The sequence below is a fragment of the Bacillus rossius genome, chromosome 15, assembly GCF_032445375.1.
Source record: "Bacillus rossius redtenbacheri isolate Brsri chromosome 15, Brsri_v3, whole genome shotgun sequence".
NCBI classification, from domain to species: Eukaryota; Metazoa; Arthropoda; class Insecta; order Phasmatodea; family Bacillidae; genus Bacillus; species Bacillus rossius.
This window is the reverse complement of record NC_086342.1, coordinates 48,039,654-48,059,670: the sequence shown is the minus strand read 5'-3', so window position 1 is coordinate 48,059,670 and position 20,017 is coordinate 48,039,654. Positions and strand designations below refer to the sequence as shown.

At 41.0% G+C, this 20,017-nt stretch overlaps 1 protein-coding gene across 1 annotated transcript in view; it reads right to left on the bottom strand.

Annotated features, from left to right (window-relative positions):
* Window positions 1-2,337: 2,337 nt before the first annotated feature.
* Window positions 2,338-20,017, bottom strand: part of LOC134539275 (uncharacterized) — a 133,757-nt gene continuing 116,077 nt past the window's right edge. Inside the window, exons 7-9 of the mRNA XM_063381098.1 lie at window positions 13,779-14,856; window positions 9,297-9,486; window positions 2,338-5,088 (exon numbers count right to left, since the gene is read on the bottom strand). Of these exons, the coding sequence (XP_063237168.1) occupies window positions 4,789-5,088; window positions 9,297-9,486; window positions 13,779-14,856 (1,568 nt within the window). The 3' untranslated portion in view covers window positions 2,338-4,788. The remainder of the gene's footprint in view (window positions 5,089-9,296; window positions 9,487-13,778; window positions 14,857-20,017) is intronic.

Here is a 20,017-nt window from a genome sequence, read left to right as displayed (position 1 = left end):
GGCTCGTGAGGCGCGTGAGGCTCGTGAGGCTCGTGAGGGCGTGATGCGCGCGAGATTCGTGAGTGTTTGAAGCGCGTGAGGCTCGTGAGGCTTGTGAGGCGCGTGAGGCTCGTGTGGCGCGTTAGGCTCGTGAGGGCGTGATGCGCGCGAGATTCGTGAGTGTTTGAAGCGCGTGAGGCTCGTGAGGCTTGTGAGGCGCGTGAGGCTCGTGTGGCGCGTTAGGCTTGTGAGGCGCGTGAGGCTCGTGAGGCTCGTGAGGCTCGTGAGGGCGTGATGCGCGCGAGATTCGTGAGTGTTTGAAGCGCGTGAGGCTCGTGAGGCTTGTGAGGCTCGTGAGGCTCGTGAGGCTCGTGAGGCTCGTGAGGCTCGTGAGGCTCGTGAGGCGCGTGAGGCTCGTGAGGGCGTGATGCGCGCGAGATTCGTGAGTGTTTGAAGCGCGTGAGGCTCGTGAGGCTTGTGAGGCGCGTGAGGCTCGTGAGGCGCGTGAGGCTCGTGAGGGCGTGATGCGCGCGAGATTCGTGAGTGTTTGAAGCGCGTGAGGCTCGTGAGGCTTGTGAGGCGCGTGAGGCTCGTGAGGCGCGTGAGGCTCGTGAGGGCGTGATGCGCGCGAGATTCGTGAGTGTTTGAAGCGCGTGAGGCTCGTGAGGCTTGTGAGGCGCGTGAGGCTCGTGAGGCGCGTGAGGCTCGTGAGGGCGTGATGCGCGCGAGATTCGTGAGTGTTTGAAGCGCGTGAGGCTCGTGAGGCTTGTGAGGCGCGTGAGGCTCGTGTGGCGCGTTAGGCTCGTGAGGGCGTGATGCGCGCGAGATTCGTGAGTGTTTGAAGCGCGTGAGGCTCGTGAGGCTTGTGAGGCGCGTGAGGCTCGTGTGGCGCGTTAGGCTCGTGAGGGCGTGATGCGCGCGAGATTCGTGAGTGTTTGAAGCGCGTGAGGCTCGTGAGGCTTGTGAGGCGCGTGAGGCTCGTGAGGCGCGTGAGGCTCGTGAGGGCGTGATGCGCGCGAGATTCGTGAGTGTTTGAAGCGCGTGAGGCTCGTGAGGCTTGTGAGGCGCGTGAGGCTCGTGAGGCGCGTGAGGCTCGTGAGGGCGTGATGCGCGCGAGATTCGTGAGTGTTTGAAGCGCGTGAGGCTCGTGAGGCTTGTGAGGCGCGTGAGGCTCGTGTGGCGCGTTAGGCTCGTGAGGGCGTGATGCGCGCGAGATTCGTGAGTGTTTGAAGCGCGTGAGGCTCGTGAGGCTCGTGTGGCGCGTGAGGCGCGTGAGGCTCGTGAGGCTCATGCAGCGCGTGTCTACCGGCGGTTTGCGTTGGCGCTGTGACGTCGGCAGAGTGGAGGGTGTATGAGGGAGGGGTGGCGCGGGTATATGACTATATCGTTTGTCGGCTTGGCTCTCGGTACGTCTGCTTGCCGGAAGACATGTTCGATTAGGATGTGCTGGAGCCTGTTCGCTTATTAAGTTGTGATTGCGATTTCTTTCTTTGCAGACACAGCATTTCGGCGTGCCGTAAGAATCGCCTGTAATTAAAATTTGCAAAGACTGCAAAAGCAACACACAATTATTTTACATGTTTGTGACAGGACTGAATGGAGCAATGTACTTTGTATTCAGAGACATATTGTGTTCTATGTTTATATCAACTTGCTCGTTCTTACTTTGGCCCGAGAATTACAATAAATAGTATCAAGCATTTTTCCCTTGTGTTTAAAGAAAATGTATAACATAATAAATGCATCAGTGATAACCGTGAACATAAAATCGAGTAGATGAGTGACTCCGAGTGGTGATGTTATGTGTATGAAGCAGTGATGACATGCATTCTTGTAGAACACGAGAAAACCAAACTGCTTCGTTTCCCTTCAGCGATAAGTCTGGGTTTGACTCAACCAGAAGTCAAATCCGAACTGCATTCGAGCAGAGGCGCAACAACAGGGCGGGGGGGGGGGGGGGAAGGGTATTTTGCCCCCTTCTGAAACCTTGAAGTGGGGGCAAACGGGGGCAAAGAAAGTGCTGTGTAATCAATTTTTAGATAATAAAACTGCTTAAATAGCACCATTTTCCACCTTGAAATACAAATTTTCCCGGGGGAGGACCCCCGGACCCCCCGCTTCAATACGGGGGATCGATGATTCTTTATAAAAAGGTATATTGCCCCCCCTTTGGAAATTTAGTTATTGCGCCCCTGCTTTCGAGGTAGGTGAGCGATCTAACTACTTAAGTAACTAGGGCTAACCATCCTACCTTATTTTAGTATTCAAGTCATTTCAATAGCAAAAGTTAACGTTTAACCTTATGCCAAGTCAATTTGTATTGGTGTAAACGTAAAGCTAGATACAATATGCAAATAGTAGGCAAGACTGCATTATATTTTGAACTTGTTTATGTACAGTACATACACAGTCATTCCCTTTTTGGCTGTAAATAATGTTACAGCATGTAAACTAATTGTATAAATGTATTAAAATTAATATTTAACAAAATAATCGGGTGCTATCATAGTTATATAAAACTTTTCAAAAGTATAAAAACAAATACAGATATTCATCATCCACAATTACCTCTTTAACTACAAGTGAATAGAAAAAAATTATTTGTACTAACTACGCAAAATGATGTTCAAAATGAAATTATTTTTCTCAATATCACTTTCAATACAAATACACGTTTTGTAACATTGTGCCAAATGAAATTTTTCACTCTTTAATTGTAAGTTTTATGGGAGCTGCTCGCCCATGCAAATGAAAACTAAGAAATTCTTAAAAAAACATTCAAGCTAATATAATTACCTGAAAAATATTTACAAAATTTCCTTTTATAGGATATCACACGTTATTTAACACTCTTAAAAATATTACATCGATTCACAAGTATAATAAAATTTAATTTCCTCTTGAAAAAGAAGTTATCACAAAATACAGATCGTGGACATAAACAAGATATCATCTTGATTACTGAGGCCACTTGTGGCGGCCTCAGTCGTCTTGGTTATTACTATTACCTTTATTTAGTGTAAAGTTTATTTTAAGATGAGTTAATTTTTTTAATAACATTATTTATGTGTTTATATTATTTAATGGTGTATGTTATTATTTATTTTTTGTAACTTTTTAATCGTATACCTTTTTTATTTTACGTTAAGCACCCTTATTCTGGAGTGGGACTTGCAAGAAATAACCAGAAAGATCTAGCGGAGTGAGGGGTGGTAGTAGAGGAGGGGGGTGACGTCAGCTGACGTGACAAGGGGAGGCGACGGCCAGCTGTTTGCAGCGGTGGAGTGTGTGTTTGACCGCCGGCCGCGGAACTACTCGGTGGATAGTAGAATTTGCATCCCAGCGATGAGTAACAGGTGTTACGTTACGTGAATAAGATTTAATATGACGGTAACGCCACGACACTTTGGACGAAACAACATAAGTGGTGGTATACGAGAACGCAATATTTGGGGGCCTAGTGCAAGGGCCCCCGATACAGCGCGATGCAAGAGGCGCTAAAAAAAGAGTGGGGTTTACACCCGACCCCGGCAGTCACCAACTACAGAGGTATGCTTCAGTAACAAGTAAGTGCGAGAACTGGATTTTGTACTTTTTGCCCGGCTGGTATGACTTATGGAAGACGTGTTTGAAAGACAGAGTGCGGCGACGGGAATTGCTGGTTGAATTATCTAGACTGAAGGACGTCACTATTTCGTCCCCCCCCCCCCCCCTGCTCTGTGGGACTTTGGAATATAATTAAGTTTAGTGTAAGAGTGTCTGTATACAAATGTCGCTACATGCGTTGAATTCAATTATAGCAATTTAAATGATATCTCGAATTAACCTTTTAGATCCCTTTACCCTTGTACAGTACTTAATTTTGAGCATCTTATTTTTGGTAATTCATTATTATAACTATCACAATAGGGTATGCAGGTCTGTCGGTAAATTTAGCATACTAATGATTTATTTTGCGCACTGGCCAATGTTACACCAGTACATGCACGTCTGTTGAATTTAATTTTACTACACTTTCAATATCAGTATGGCAGTGGTGACGCGTATACGGGACTGGCGTGGCGAATGCGAACATGTGCAACTACCCCGGTATAAGGGGGGTTGGCCACATTACATAAAATAATTTTTATAATTGAATTTTTAATGAGACAATATTAAAAGAAACAACAAAAGTTAAAAAAATTGTATGCGACAAAATGGCTTTTTGTGTAAAAATCATTTGGGTTTACATTAAAATCAATTAAAAAAAGGGGGGGGGGGTTTCCCTTAAAGTCGGTTTATGGACGATTATTTTATGTGATAACGTCATAAGAAAACATTGATGAAAAACTGCATACTTTTTAATTTTCAAATATTATTTACAGTTTTCGCTAATTTAATTTAAATTAATTTTTTTAAAATAATAATCACGAACGATTAGTTTCAGAAATATACTGAAATAAAATCAATGTCAATAAATTGTTAATTTGAAATGACGAAATTGGACAAATAAATCAATTTTATTTTTAAATTGCTGCTTTTAAAAAGCCCGACTTAACCTGTTTGATATTATCTATAAAAGATTTTCTCGCACGGTGGTTGGCCGGTTTGTCGCACGCTCGGCTCAGGCGGAACGTGACAATTAAGTCATTCTTTTCCGTGCGTGCAGCCAGCGTTCATCGATTTATAAGACGTTATCACGTCAAAAAAAATTAAATCGTAGGTGACATTTAGCAGTTTCTGTCTCCCTTAGGAGAATTCTGATTATTTTATTTGGGGCATCGAGAGCCGAGGATATGCGAGGACTGCCGACGGAGAGATCGGAGGCCGCTACGCCCTCGTGTCCTGCAGCACCATGTCCTGGCCGTCGGCCTGGTCCTGCTCCATCTCCTGCTCCATCTCGAAGATGCTGGGGCCGAGCGCCTCCTTGAGGCGGCGGTACACCACCTCCACCTCGCCCGTGCGGTCGCCCGGCTCGGGCCACTCCAGGTAGGTGCGCGTGTCCATCAGGTACTTGAGGTGGCGAGGCAGCTCGCTCCGGTCCAGCCGCTCCAGCTCGATCAGCACCAGGAACTCGCGCGACTCCTCGAACAGCTTGTGGTTGGCCATCTCCAGTTCCCACTTGCACCACTGCACACACACACACACCTGCCAGCGTCATCAATGTTCCCTCACAAACTTTGCTTTTCCCAAACTAAGGAGATCCTCAGAATCAGGAACAACCTCTACTTCTCAAACAGACAGTAACTAGTCATCACAGGCTGCCACTTGTACCACTGCAAAACACACACGCCAGCGCCATCAATGTTCCCTCACAAGCTTTGCTTTTCTCAAACTAAGGAGATCCTCAGAATCAGGAACAACCTCTACTTCTCAAACAGACGGTAACTAGTCATCACAGGCTGCCACTTGTACCACTGCAAAACACACACGCCAGCGCCATCAATGTTCCCTCACAAGCTTTGCTTTTCTCAAACTAAGGAGATCCTCAGAATCAGGAACAACCTCTACTTCTCAAACAGACGGTAACTAGTCATCACAGGCTGCCACTTGTACCACTGCAAAACACACACGCCAGCGCCATCAATGTTCCCTCACAAGCTTTGCTTTTCTCAAACTAAGGAGATCCTCAGAATCAGGAACAACCTCTACTTCTCAAACAGACGGTAACTAGTCATCACAGGCTGCCACTTGTACCACTGCAAAACACACACGCCAGCGCCATCAATGTTCCCTCACAAGCTTTGCTTTTCCCAAACTAAGGAGATCCTCAGAATCAGGAACAACCTCTACTTCTCAAACAGACGGTAACTAGTCATCACAGGCTGCCACTTGTACCACTGCAAAACACACACGCCAGCGCCATCAATGTTCCCTCACAAGCTTTGCTTTTCTCAAACTAAGGAGATCCTCAGAATCAGGAACAACCTCTACTTCTCAAACAGACGGTAACTAGTCATCACAGGCTGCCACTTGTACCACTGCAAAACACACACGCCAGCGCCATCAATGTTCCCTCACAAGCTTTGCTTTTCTCAAACTAAGGAGATCCTCAGAATCAGGAACAACCTCTACTTCTCAAACAGACGGTAACTAGTCATCACAGGCTGCCACTTGTACCACTGCAAAACACACACGCCAGCGCCATCAATGTTCCCTCACAAACTTTGCTTTTCCCAAACTAAGAATATCCTCAGAATCAGGAACAACCTCGACTCCTCAAACAGAATGTAACTAGTCATCACAAGCTGCCACTTGTACCACTGCAACACACACACGCCAGAGTCATCAATGTTCCCTCCCAACTTTGCTATTCCCAAACTACGGAGCTCCATCAGAATCAGGAACACACTCTACTCCTCAGACTGTAACTCGTCATCAACAGCTGCCACTAGCACCATTCCAACACTCACGCCAGTGTCATCAATGTTACCTCCCAACTTTGTTATTCCCACACTACGTAGCTCCATCAGAATCAGGAACACGCTCTATTCGGAATTTAACTAGTCATCAACAGCTGCCACTCGCACCATTGCAACACACACGCCAGCATCATTAATGTTCCCTCCCAAACTTTGCTTTTCCCAAACTACGGAGCTCCATCAGAATCAGAACTGGCACTACTCCTCAGACAGACTGTAACTAATCACCAGCTACCACTTGTACCATTGCAAAACACACACGCCAGCACCATCAATGTTCCCTCTCAACCTTTGCTTTTCCCAAACTGAGCTCCATCAGAATCAGGAACTAGCGCTACTCCTCTAACTGACTGTAACTAGTCATCACAAGCTGCCACTTGTACCACTGCAACACACACACCCCAGCGTCACCAATGCTCCCTCCCAAACATTGCTTTTCCCGAATCGAGCTCCATGAGAATAAGAACTGGCGCTACTCCTAAAACAAATTCAAATTGTCCTTTTTACAGTAAGTCGTCTGCAGACGATTCGAATTCCTACACCAGATCTCATACCCATGATTGACCACCGGAAACAAAGGGACACTGTGCCGAATTAATCCTCTGGTGGCTCACAAGGGCATAGTGAGCGGCCGTAACACATACGGAACCGCCTAGTAAAGTCATCATAAGCCTTCCGGCTCAGGAACTCTTAATTATCGTTTTCTCTCAGAGGGGATACTGCCTTAGAGGCATTCAGGCGTAATCCCACGGGTGGTAACTTCGCACCACCGGTCGTTTGACCGAGTGCGGTGCCAGTGGCCCGTACCTGCGGTTCCTCTCGTACTGAGCAGGAATACCGGGGCAACGACGAAACACATGCTCTCACCAGTTTCCATTAACATACATTTATACGCAGAGTAGAATGATGTCACTAAGTGTAGATCTGATGATGTATTTAAAGAATGGACGCTAGCTTTTTAAAAAAATTTAAATTTCGAACATTAACAGCAAATGGACTTTTCACCTTGGTATTGAAGCGACCTTTAGTAGCGTGTGCCATAACAATGATGATCCAAAACCAGCTGGAGTTTGAATTTATTTTTGGGGAATTATGAATGGAGGTCCTAAATAATAATACTTCAAAAACATTGTCTCGATAAATATGCAGAAAATTAAAACATACATAGCACATGTATTACGCACATTTGTGTGAGAATGGCCCAACAATAACCTTTAGTCGGTGATGGGAACAAAATCGGTATTGAACAAACGAACATCGATTATGTCTCAACCACCGCTGCCCAGCAGGTAATTACAAATAAGTATGGCGACGTGTGTGTACACTGATGCACATTCAGTCTGTAAGGGGTAAGAGGGTGCATCTATAACGTTGTTTATTACATTGTACCTCATACAGTTAACTATTAGAGATATATTAACATTCTACTGGAACTATTTTGTTTGGAAATATAAAAATCGTTTGAATAATTTATGACATAAATTGGAAGCCCTTAACTAACCCAATTCTTCAAATGGATTTAATATATATAGTCACATATAGAGAGTTTTTTAATGACTTCAAAGTAAAACAATGCCAGATTAGAACAAAATCGAACAATGTGTTTGGGCATGACTGTTTACCAAACAAACTGACACACGAACAGATGAAAAGCTGAATTTTGGAGCTTTAAACCGGCACTTATATTACTCGGTCTCAAAATACAAATTGATACCCATATCTTAAATGGTACTAAAACCCGAATCAAATCGTACCAAACGTCGGTGTGCATCCAAACTATGCCACAGATGTCAGTTCCACTCAACCAACATGGTCCTTCCTGTGTAAAGTGTTCTGGCCTAACACAATTACCACAAGGTCAGGGTGATGGCTTAGCGATTGCTTCCGTATTTAGGCTGAAGTCATGCCGTTTAAAATATATTGTACTTTTAAATATGTATATATAATCTTAAGATAGTAAAATTTTATATTTATATTGCCCTACGTAACGAACTTTTACAATCGTGACTTAGAATTTGTGTAGGCCTACATCTTGAGCATTAGATTTGATAGGATGTTTTTAGAAAGAATTGCCATGGGAGTAAACTAGTATGAGTTTTCTACCCTTCTAAAAAGTCCCTTACCTCTAACAATTAATTTTTAAATTTTAGAATATCAGGATTATCATGTTAAGTTTTTATGTGACATCATTCACTGAGCTGCATTACAAGTAGATTAAATATAAAGTAAATAATTAAAAATAAATATTTTCCCTGGAAGTTAATATTTATAAGTCTTTGTTTTAAAAGATACATTAAAGTTACGAGATTGTTCCGTTAAAAAAAATCTAACTATTTTCCTAGGAAGCTGTTCTTCAAACTTTATGAACAAAACAACATAAAAAAATTAATAAAAAAATTGGTTGTCTGTAAAGTCGGTTTACGGTTGATAGTTTAACGTGACAACGTCATAACAAAACATTTATGAAATTATTGCATACTTTTATGAATAAAATTGAATCATTTTGTATGGATACAAAGGAGTGAAATGAAACCTACAATTTAATTGTAAAATTTACTTTTATTTGCACTCATTAATTCAAATATGTTTATTTCTTTAACGAAGAGATTATTTTAACTATAACTTTTATACATGTTTGCTATTTAACTTCTTCCAATCTGTGTTATTCTGTTAAGGGTAGGACGATTATAGGAAAAGTAGGAAACGAATGGGAGTGTTTCAAGTTTAATGTGCCTCGAAAAAGTCAAATCGATGGTTGTTCGAATCGAGTGGAAGAGAGATAAGATGCGGCGCAAGCGTACAATGAGCGTAACGGGACACAGCGTAACGGGACAGTGGGCGTAACGGGACACTTTTTCGTGCGTGCAGCCGGCGTTCATTGATTTATTAGACGTTGTCACGTCAAAAATAAGTTACCTGACTTTTGACGAAGTTATCTGTCAACACGACGATGGTGTTTCTGCTGTTCTGCATGGCACCTACGATGTTGCTGGTGATGTAAGTCCCTAGCGTGAAGTCTCTTTCGTGCAAGCACAACCTGTACTTTTCTGGTCCATTTTCCAATGTTGGCAACAAGTCTCCCACCACCCAGACTCGGTCAGAACCACTGAAAACAAACGGGATATATTTTATTTAGACAAGTAGGAAATGATTTCCCTTGACAAGACAAGAAATCAAGTCACTGCTATTGACCGTGCATTAAAAATCCATCATACAATGTCTGTCATTAAAAAAACACTAATATTATTTTAATGATATTTTTCATCACTTAGGCTGTTGAAATTCTATTGAAATATAACAATGCAGATTATTTTATTATATATAATAGTTTTGCCGAATACTACAACAGCATAACACGTGTTTTTGTTAAAATGTCATATTTAAAGTGGTGTTTCTATGAATAAACATACTTGAATACTTGAATGTAGAAAGTTTGTGCTATAGGCCTACGCTTGTTACATACAGGTTGTATCAAAATTCATGTTACAACGCTTGAGGGTAGAAAGCTCTTATTGTTTATAACCATTTTTGCCAGTAAAAATGTAGCCGGAAACGCGTAGTTAAGCCCCTGTAGCCCCAGAAAGAGTCAGCGTAGGCAACCCGTTGGGCTTTGTGCGAGACAGACAATGCTGTGGTGAATTACGTGTTTACGCCGCCGGGCAGCGCTCGAGAGGACTGTACGATGTCGAATGCTGACCCCCGCCCCTTTTTACTTCCGTTGGTGGTGCCCTCACCTCTTTTCTTCCGTTCGTGCCGTGCCATAGCACTGCGCAGCGTGACATCGCAGTGTCGCAGTGTGTTTTGATATCACTGGTGGTCTGTCGTTGACTGTTCTGTCGTACAAGCAAACTCGTGGTGTCATTTCTTTCGCTGTGGTTCTGAAAAGGGCGACGTTTTAGTGGAGCTCGATGGAGTACACGTTTAGTGAGTACACAGACATGCTGCTTGTTTACGGGGAAGCTAGACAAAATGGACGAGCCGCCCGTCGTATGTACGAAGAACGATATCCGGGTCGTAGGATTCCAGCTCACACCATGTTTCCAAGACTTACTCAGCGAATGCGTGATACTGGTACATGTGCCGTCACAAGACCAAATGCTGGTGCTCCACGCAGGGTTCGTACTCCCAGTTTTGAAGATGTACTTCAGAGATTTGAGGAGAGTCCGGATACAAGCACAAGGGCAGAAGGTTCCGATATGGACGCTGACAAAATGGCTGTTTGGCGAGTTCTTCATGAGCAACTCTTGTACCCGTACCACCTTCAAAAAGTGCAACACATGGGTCCGGCGAACTATCCTCTTCGCATGACCTTTTCTCGTTGGTACATTCGAAGAGTATTGAGGAACCCCGAGTTAGCGGTTTTATTCAGCGATGAAGCCAAGTTCACTCAAGACGCTACTATCAATTCGCACAACAGTCATGTTTGGAATTATGTCAATCCGCATGCAACGTGTGTTACAGCTCGCCAGGAACGTTTTTCAGTTAATTTGTGGGACTGTATTGTTCACGGTATACTCATCGGGCCTTTTTTTCTTCCGCCACGACTTACCGGCGCCGGATACCTCCACTTCCTTCAGAACGAACTACCAGGTCTTCTTGAAGAGGTTCCATTGCATGTCCGACGTGTGATGTGGTACCAACATGACGGGGCACCACCTCATTTTTCCCTGCAAGTGCGTGAGTATTTAAACCAAACATTTCCAAACCGATGGATTGGACGAGCGGGCCCTGTCGCATGGCCGCCAAGGTCAACTGAATTAACCCCGTTAGATTTCTTTCTGTGGGGTTACATAAAAGGGCTTATCTATGCTACGCCAGTAGAAACGGTAGAAGAGCTTACACAGCGAATCACTGAAGCGTTCGAAATCATAAGGTCGACTCCACACATGCTCCAGCGTATCCGTGAAAACATCATTCGCCGTTGCCACCTCTGTATCGCTCAAGGTGGGCGTGTTTTTGAGCCGTTTCTTTAGGCTGTCACGTTAAAACGTATGCAACAATGTCAATGTTGCGAAACAAAGCCGAAGCTGTGATTGATTTCAGAGTGTAATTAAAATCTGTACCACGATTAAAAAGGTTATTTCTCTCCTCGAACGCCCGCACATCCACAACATAACACTCTACAACGGGTTGCCTACGCTGATTCTTTTTGGGGCTACAGGGGCTTAACTACACGTTTCCGGCAACATGTTTACTGGCAAAAATGGTTGCAAATAATAAGAGCTTTCTACCCTCAAGCGTTGTAACAGGATTTTGATACATACTGTATATGTCAGTTCTGTGTATTCCGGTTCGTCTAAAAAAAAAAATAGTCCTTACGAATCGGTTTCTTTCATTTAATAAATCTATCAAATACAAAGTTACCGTTTTGTATGTGCTGTTATTAATAACAGATGTGACAGACTATTTTAAGGTGAAACTATGAGACATTCTACAGATAAATGTCTGTCAAAAGGAGTTTTAAAATTTTTAAATTAACAGAAACACACTAAAAATTGGTTTGACCTTTAAAATGTATTTGTTTTTTATGTAAAATATATTTATAATGTTTTAAATGAACGTTCCCAAATGTACAAATATAAAAGAGTTTTGGTAAACATTGTTAATAAAAATAAAACTTGCAAGATAAGCTTTTAAAATAATTCTTTATGCCGAAAATTGAGCTATTTTCCATGGAGCTTTGTTTACAAACAATTATTAACTAGAGACTTAGAAATTTAAGCATTATTATATGGGATATCCAACATATGGCTACACACATTGTTCTAAGGCAATGAGACAGCCAAAATTGTAGGCATGTATTGTTTTTTCGTATTTATTCGAACTAGTTTGAAGACTTTTATCAGTTGTTTTCCTTTCAAAAATATCTAATATATAATTTTGTTTACATTGCCATGATTTGTGTGAATGTCTTACAAACTTAAATGCATGCGTGTAGATTAATGATTGCAAGAAATGTCAAAGTTTTGCATTATATTAAAAAAATTTCATTCGTTCCAAAATGTATGGTTTAAGTATTCTATAAAATGTTTTTATAAAATAAATTTTACGTGGTATATGTAGTCTTATGTAATTATGTTATGGATACAGTTAAAGAAACAATAACCTATCTTTGAGATCAAGGTTCCATTCACTGCTAATAATGTAATTATGATACTGATACGACTTAAAGAGTTGAAAACTTTTCATATTTACTCTCGAATTACAGTATTTCTATATTTCCAAATATCTCATCAAGTTACCCGCTGTCTATTACTCGTGTTTTATTGTGTACCTATCTGTTAATTAAAAACTTTTGTAAAATTTACTTTTGAAAATAATTTATTAAGTAATTGCTTTTATCGTATCAATGAATAAAAATTATTTTTATCCATTCCTGGAGTAACAAAACCGCACATAAAAGGCAGGCCCGTAGGTTACCAGTATTTGCTGTCAGCATTTCAGCCCTATATCCTGTGAAATCTGGTGTTACCATATATATTTTTACTACATACAATTGTTTTCCCCTTCTGAGTGAGATCGATTAATTTTTTTATCCTGTGTGAATCGGTTTATTGACCTCGACTTTTCTAAAAACCCATCAGCTCTAGCAGTTGCGTGGCATAATTCAAAGCGAAAGCCAGTTAAATGAGCTTGCTACAATGTAAAGTTTTTCGTTTGTGAATTTTCCCCCAACTACATTTTTAAAACAAATTATGCCTAGGCCTTTTTATATATAAAAAATAGCCAGTCATGGGGGCTGTCTTCAGAAGTAAAAACTTAAAACTTTGTTTTTAAATGTGTAATATTATATAATTTATACGTCAAATGTACGTAAGAAAATGATTTTGATATTATATCAGTACGATGTCAGCATGATATAATTTATCCTTACATAATTTTTGAATCACAACAGATGTCAGTGGTATGTAAAAATTACGTAAAAATTCATTACCTAGCTATGACTTACCCCAGTGATGTCAGACCTAGGTCATGTATTCACGTGGTCAAATTAACTTCACTTACTGCTACTACAGCATGTCGGTGATGCGACCTCACAAGATTTTACCCATCCAAAAATAATCGAACACGCACATGATGCAGTCGTGTATATTCAATGTATTAGTCTATATATATATATATGCGTATACATGTACACAGGCCGCTGCGATTCGCCAGTCTGGCGCAACACGTCACTAGCATGTCGGTGACGCGAACCCATAAGTTTTGCCCCTACCAAAAAGCGGCTAAAGAAGTTTTCACTTAAAAAAAAGAACCCGTTTAAAAAGCCGATAGTTCGAAAATGAAAGCTGCGCCGCGGAACCAGCTAAAGACTATATAGCAAGAGCACCCCTACTCCTCTATCAGAACATGCGGCCACGCCTGTTGTCCTATTGGTGGTCCACCGAGATCACTGACCTGTAACAGACGAAGGCGTCGTACTTGAAGTCACCTTCGCCGCGGCTGGCGCCGGCCTTCATGCGTCTCTTGATCTTCACCAGGTGGAGAAGGTACGTCGCCTCGTAGCGGTAGGCGTAGAGGATGATGCCGAACAGCACCACCAGCGACCCGATGGCAGCCAATGGGACGCCGAGCAGGATGAACAGGTTCCTCTCCTCTTTGCGGCACAGCGCTTCCTCGTCGAATGTCACGTTGGACACAAACTGCGTCTTGAGCTTCAAGGGCCTCGTGCAGAAGAAATCCGTGACGGTGTCGTTGAACATCTTCAAGGTCACCTTGTCGGTGTCGTTGTTGGCCCGGTAGCGCGCGAGCCACTGCTTGAACTGGGGGATGGTGCAGTTCTCGCAGTCGATGGGGTTGTCGCCCAGGTCCACGGTCTCCAACTCTTCCAGGGACTGCCCCATCACCATGCTCAGCGCGGGGATCGTGTTGATGGACAGGTTCAGGTGGTCGATGCGCCCGAACACCGAGATGTTCTCGTAGGGGTTGTCCGGGTAGTAGTTGGTCCAGTCCGTGATGTTGTTCAGCGAGAGGTTCAGGTTGACGACTTCACCCTGGTCCAGAATGTGCAAGGGAGTCGTCAAGTTGTTGTACGTGAGGTCCAGGGTCATCAGCTCCCGTCTGTTCGGGAAGTGCAACCTCGGGGAGTTGCCCATCCGGTTGCCGGCGAGAAACAGGTGGGTCATCCTGCGTTGCTCCGAGAACAGTTCTGGGCGCGTGTGGAATGTTTTTATGTCGCAGAAGCTCAGATCCAGCACGATCAGCTCCATCGGCGTCACCCCTTTGTTGTTCGTGTGGAGCATGGGTAAGATCAAGTCGATTTCCCTGATTGGATTGTGAGACATGTTGAAATAGTTTACAAGTGGGAAGCTTTTCAAATGTCTCGGTTCGAAAAACGTTTCGAGATCCTTGAAGGGGTTTCTTGAAAGATCGAGGAAAGTTAGTTTACTTAAGTTGTATATTTCTGGCGGAATGGTGGTTAACTTGTTTCTTCCCAGGTTTAGAAATGTTAGGTTTGTCACGCTTGTTAAATAATCTGCAAGAAACAAGAAATACAACACGTTATTAATAGTAACTATGCGATAAATAAAAACATACACTTAATAAGCATAATTTAGCTGTGGTATCTGCGTTCACCACTAATATACAGCTAAAGATTAAACTTCGGTCTGTTTGTAAGCTTGTTATTCAATCATGTCTTTATTTATAACTAAACATATAAAAAAACAAAATTGCCTTTAAAGCGATGAATGCTATGCGTGAAGTTGGCACAAATTCAACACACAATTTCTAAATTCCCATTAAAGGAGTTAAATTTGTGAAGAAAAAAAAAGTTTATAATTATAAAATTATACAATTAAAGATATTAAGCATGAATCATTAACATACAACCAGTCTGTGTCATTTTTCTGTGTTGCCAAAAAAAAAATATCTGTAAAGCCTTAAAATTATTGTTTTTTGCTCCAAAGGCAAGCTAAGCGATTCTCTGCTAGAGGATGGTGTTGCCATTTTGTTTTCAGTAATCGATAATAAAAGCGCTAGTGTCAAAGGGTACACAAACCGTCTGCTAGATGCCGCAGCCACCATATTAGTTTAATTTTTACAAGCTAGAGTGTAGTAGTATTTATTGCCGTGGAATCCATGGCCATCTTGTCAGCCACCTTGGTAGCCATCTTAAAAATGGTGTAATTGTTACATTATATATCAGAAATATTCGAAATGACCAAAACATTTCTTCAATAAAATAAAGATTGTCTCAAACGATTCCTGCCCTTAATTCGATCTATGCTCGATGCAAAAAATTTAATTGTGTGTATTCAAATATTTATTTATTTAATTTAATATAGTGAAAATTCTTAAACGAGGCCTAAATTCCTTATCTACCATCCTCCAGTAAGCCGATGAGAACACACTGGCCACCATCTTGAAAAACTGTAATTTTTTACCTATATAATCGGGGAAAATTCCAAAAATAATCAAAATATTAACCTGTACAGAATTAATTAAATTAAGCATTACTTATTAAACAATCTAAGTTTACCAGTACAATAAATAAAAACAAATCAATTTTTCTCGAAACAGCAGGACAGAGGAGATAAATGATAGCACACACGCAAAGTTACAGCTAATCTTGGAGCGAGGGTCTTGTGTTCGAAACCTACCGCAAGCATTGCAGCAACTTTGTATTTTGACGTGAATACGTCTTTAAAATTGCTTCCATAGTGGGAGGCAATTCAAAAAACGAATGATAACAAAATCGGGGGATACAGTTTGGTGTTGCAGCCACATATCTATCATCTCCATCCAAAATTCAATTACACCACTGGCTAGCTGAAGGATCAAAGAATTCGTTACGCCAAGTGAGGACTGTGACGCATCGCGCGCGGTGGAGGGGGAAGCGCAGCCATTTTGAGGTCATCTTTCTGCGTTTCGAGATTTACATTTAGTATAACATTTGACTCGGAGAAGCTCCGACATTCGTTTATGTTTCAGTCATCAGCTCTCGTCAAAATATATCGGTTACATACATAAAAAAATTAGTGTAAACTAGTTACAGTGAATATATATGGCGTTAGAATAAAAAAAATATGTATAATCAAAGAAATATAATGTTGGCCTATACGCGTCAAAAAGCCAAATCCAAATACAGAGTTCGTATACGGTTGGAAAGGGCTTCCCAAAAGAAATGGAATGACACCAATAAAACAGCACATGACCGAGTGAAGCAGTGCCGGGAACGTATAAGAATGAATGCGGCCGAGCGGATCAACGACGGTACCAGTACATCTGCAGCTGGGGCGGTTGCTCTTATGCAAGTGGATATTTGAAATCGCTTCGATATCGCCGTATTGACGTATTGACGTGACAACGTCTAATGAATCGATGAACGCCGGCTGCAAGCACGAAAAAGTGTCCCATTACGCACATTGATCCGTTACGATGTGTCCCGTTACGCTCATTGTACGCTTGCGCCGCATCTATCTCTCTTCCACTCGACTGTTTATAAAGTGAAGTGAAAAGTTAATGTGGTTTTCATTGCTTATTACAACAAAAAATTTCGGCAATAAAGGTTAATTATTCTTGCATTTTAAAAATCTGATTACTAGTATAATTTCAAGTATTTATTCTTTTATTATTAAAATAAAAATGATTCAATTTTATTCATAAAGTATGCAATCAATTCATCAATGTTTTGTTATGACGTCACGTTGAACTATCGTCCGTAAACCGACTTTACAGACAACCAATTATTTTTCCCTTCCCTCGCCTAGTAAATTGTGTATGAATACACATGAAGATGAGAGCAGCCCTAAGTACATTAATTCAAGCACGTTAGCCACAAATATTTAAGAATACTCGCGAGGTTGAGCCAGGTCTACCACTGCTGGCAGAGATACTTCGACTTGGCGCGCGGGGAGATATTATGTAGCCTGCAGTATCGCGAGAGCAGCTGGCTGCACGAGACACGCAAACACAATGCTTCCAGGCCATCATGCTTAAAGTAAAAAAATTTCTTGTCTGTAAAGTCGGTTTTACGGACGAAAGTTTAACGTGACAACGTCATAACAAAACATTGATGAAATGTTTGCATACTTTTATGAATAAAATTGAATCATTTTTATTGAATTATCACTATTTTGTATGGATACAAAGGAGTGAAATGTAATCCACAATTTAATTGATAAATTTACTTTTATTTGCACTCATTATTTCAAATATGTTATTAATTTAACGAACAGATTATTTTAACTATAACTTTTATACATGTTTGCTATTTAACTTCTTCCAATCTGTGTTATTCTGTTAAGGATAGGACGATGATAGGAAAAGTAGGAAACGAATGGGAGTGTTTCAAGTTTAATGTGCCTCGATGGATGGTTGTTCCAATCGAGTGGAAGAGAGATAGATGCGGCGCAAGCGTACAATGAGCGTAACGGTACAAAGCGCAACGGGAGAATGAGCGTAACAGGACAATGAATCATCCTTTTTCGTGCGTGCAGCCGGCGTTCATCGATTTATTAGACGTTGTCACGTCAAAATTTCGTTGAAAACATAACTTGATACATGAAAAGTACTTGACTTGATGTAAGTTTTTGGACATACGCCATTGCTAAGAACTTTTTCTGTTGAAGAAAAACTAATAAATAAAATAAATAAATAAAAATAAAAATAAAAATACTCAAAAAAAGATACAAAAAACACACAAAATTAAGCAAACAATTGCTGTTGTCAACAAGGATATGAACACCACAAAATATTCCGAAACAGGAATATGGTCAGCAAACAAAGAAAAAACAAAGAAAAATGTACTAAGAGAACGAAAAAATCCCCACAAATGATGACAACACAAAAATATTGAAACCCAAAATAATTCAGCACAACAGTTGAAGCGAGACAAAAAACATGACAAAACGAAAAAACAAACAAATACAATAGTTTTACCTAAACAGAAACAAGCGACGTTTCGGGAACTGCTATCTGCTCCCGTCCTCAGACAGAGACGCACATGGTACGGAAACACAGGTGCGACTCGCACCTGTGTTTCCTGTGTTTCCGTACCATGTGCGTCTCTGCCTGAGGACGGGAGCAGATAGCAGTTCCCGAAACGTCGCTTGTTTCTGTTTAGGTAAAACTATTGTATTTGTTTGTTTTTTCGTTTTGTCATGTTTTTTGTCTCGCTTCAACTGTTGTGCTGAATTATTTTGGGTTTCAATATTTTTGTGTTGTCATCATTTGTGGGGATTTTTTCGTTCTCTTAGTACATTTTTCTTTGTTTTTTCTTTGTTTGCTGACCATATTCCTGTTTCGGAATATTTTGTGGTGTTCATATCCTTGTTGACAACAGCAATTGTTTGCTTAATTTTGTGTGTTTTTTGTATCTTTTTTTGAGTATTTTTATTTTTATTTTTATTTATTTATTTTATTTATTAGTTTTTCTTCAACAGAAAAAGTTCTTAGCAATGGCGTATGTCCAAAAACTTACATCAAGTCATGCACTCCCATTGCACAAATCTTTTAAAGATAACATGAAAAGTACTTGTTTGCGATGGCTTCAAAGTATGTAAAACGGAACGAGAGTAGAAAAAAAATAGCATACAAATATAAAATTTTTCTCCCAGAAAAATATTTTTAATGCGTGTGATCTAACAAAAAGTAAAACAAAAAAAAACAGATCATATGCCCCAAAAGAGATATCACCACAAAAAAATAAAAAAAAATAAAATCTTCATAAAGGCTTCAAGTGCTCTATTTGCTCCAAGTGCTCAAATTGCTACAAAATTCTCCACAGCTCAAAACACTCAAAGTAGTAGGTAAATGGGCATCCTGCGCCAGGCTTCTGGCTGTAGAGTCGTGGAGCCGAACCGCCATTTTGGATTTTGGCATCATGGAGGCCATATTGGACTCAAAAATGACTCAAAATTCCTTAAAAAAAAATTTTGATTTCGCGGGAAAAATTTCTGTTTTGAAGGAAAGTTTCACATTTTGTCCTTAAAAATGCCAATGGCTGGAAATGTCCATATTTAGGCTAAAGAATCCATACCTACAGCCTCCGATAAGCTTCTGTCGACATCAAGGATTATGATGTAACTGTTGCAAATTTTTGTTACGGCCGCCAACTTGAATTTCCGTAATTATCATATTTCAATGGAAAAAATGGTAGAATTCGTAAAATACTTCATTCGTAAAATTTTAATTAAAAATATTAAAAAAAAACTGTTGCACAATTCGTTATGATCGCCATCTGGGATTCTAGAAATGTTGCACATTTCGTTACGCCCACCCTCTATGTCGTGTATGACATAATCGTTGCATGTTTCGTTACGGACACCATCTTGGATTCCGGATCGTTACACTTTTCGTTATGAATGCCATATTAAAAATACGTAATTTTTATGCTAGAAAACCGGAAAAAATTTTAAAATTCATAAAAATTTAATCAAATTTACACTCGCGTATTACCAGGGATATGAACAGAAACCCTTACACTTAAACTAATGCTTCAAGCAATATGTGCCTTGTGTGCCGTCTGGCCAGGAAAATTTGCCCACGAATTCAACATATTCTATTTTTGCCCACGTGAGTTAGGATTTGCTGCGACGCCTTCCTTGTCAAAGAGGGGGGAACAAGGCAACGGAAGGATGCCACATGTGGTGGTGGTTATCAGCGGTCGCCGCTCACAACAGCCTCAGGGTCCG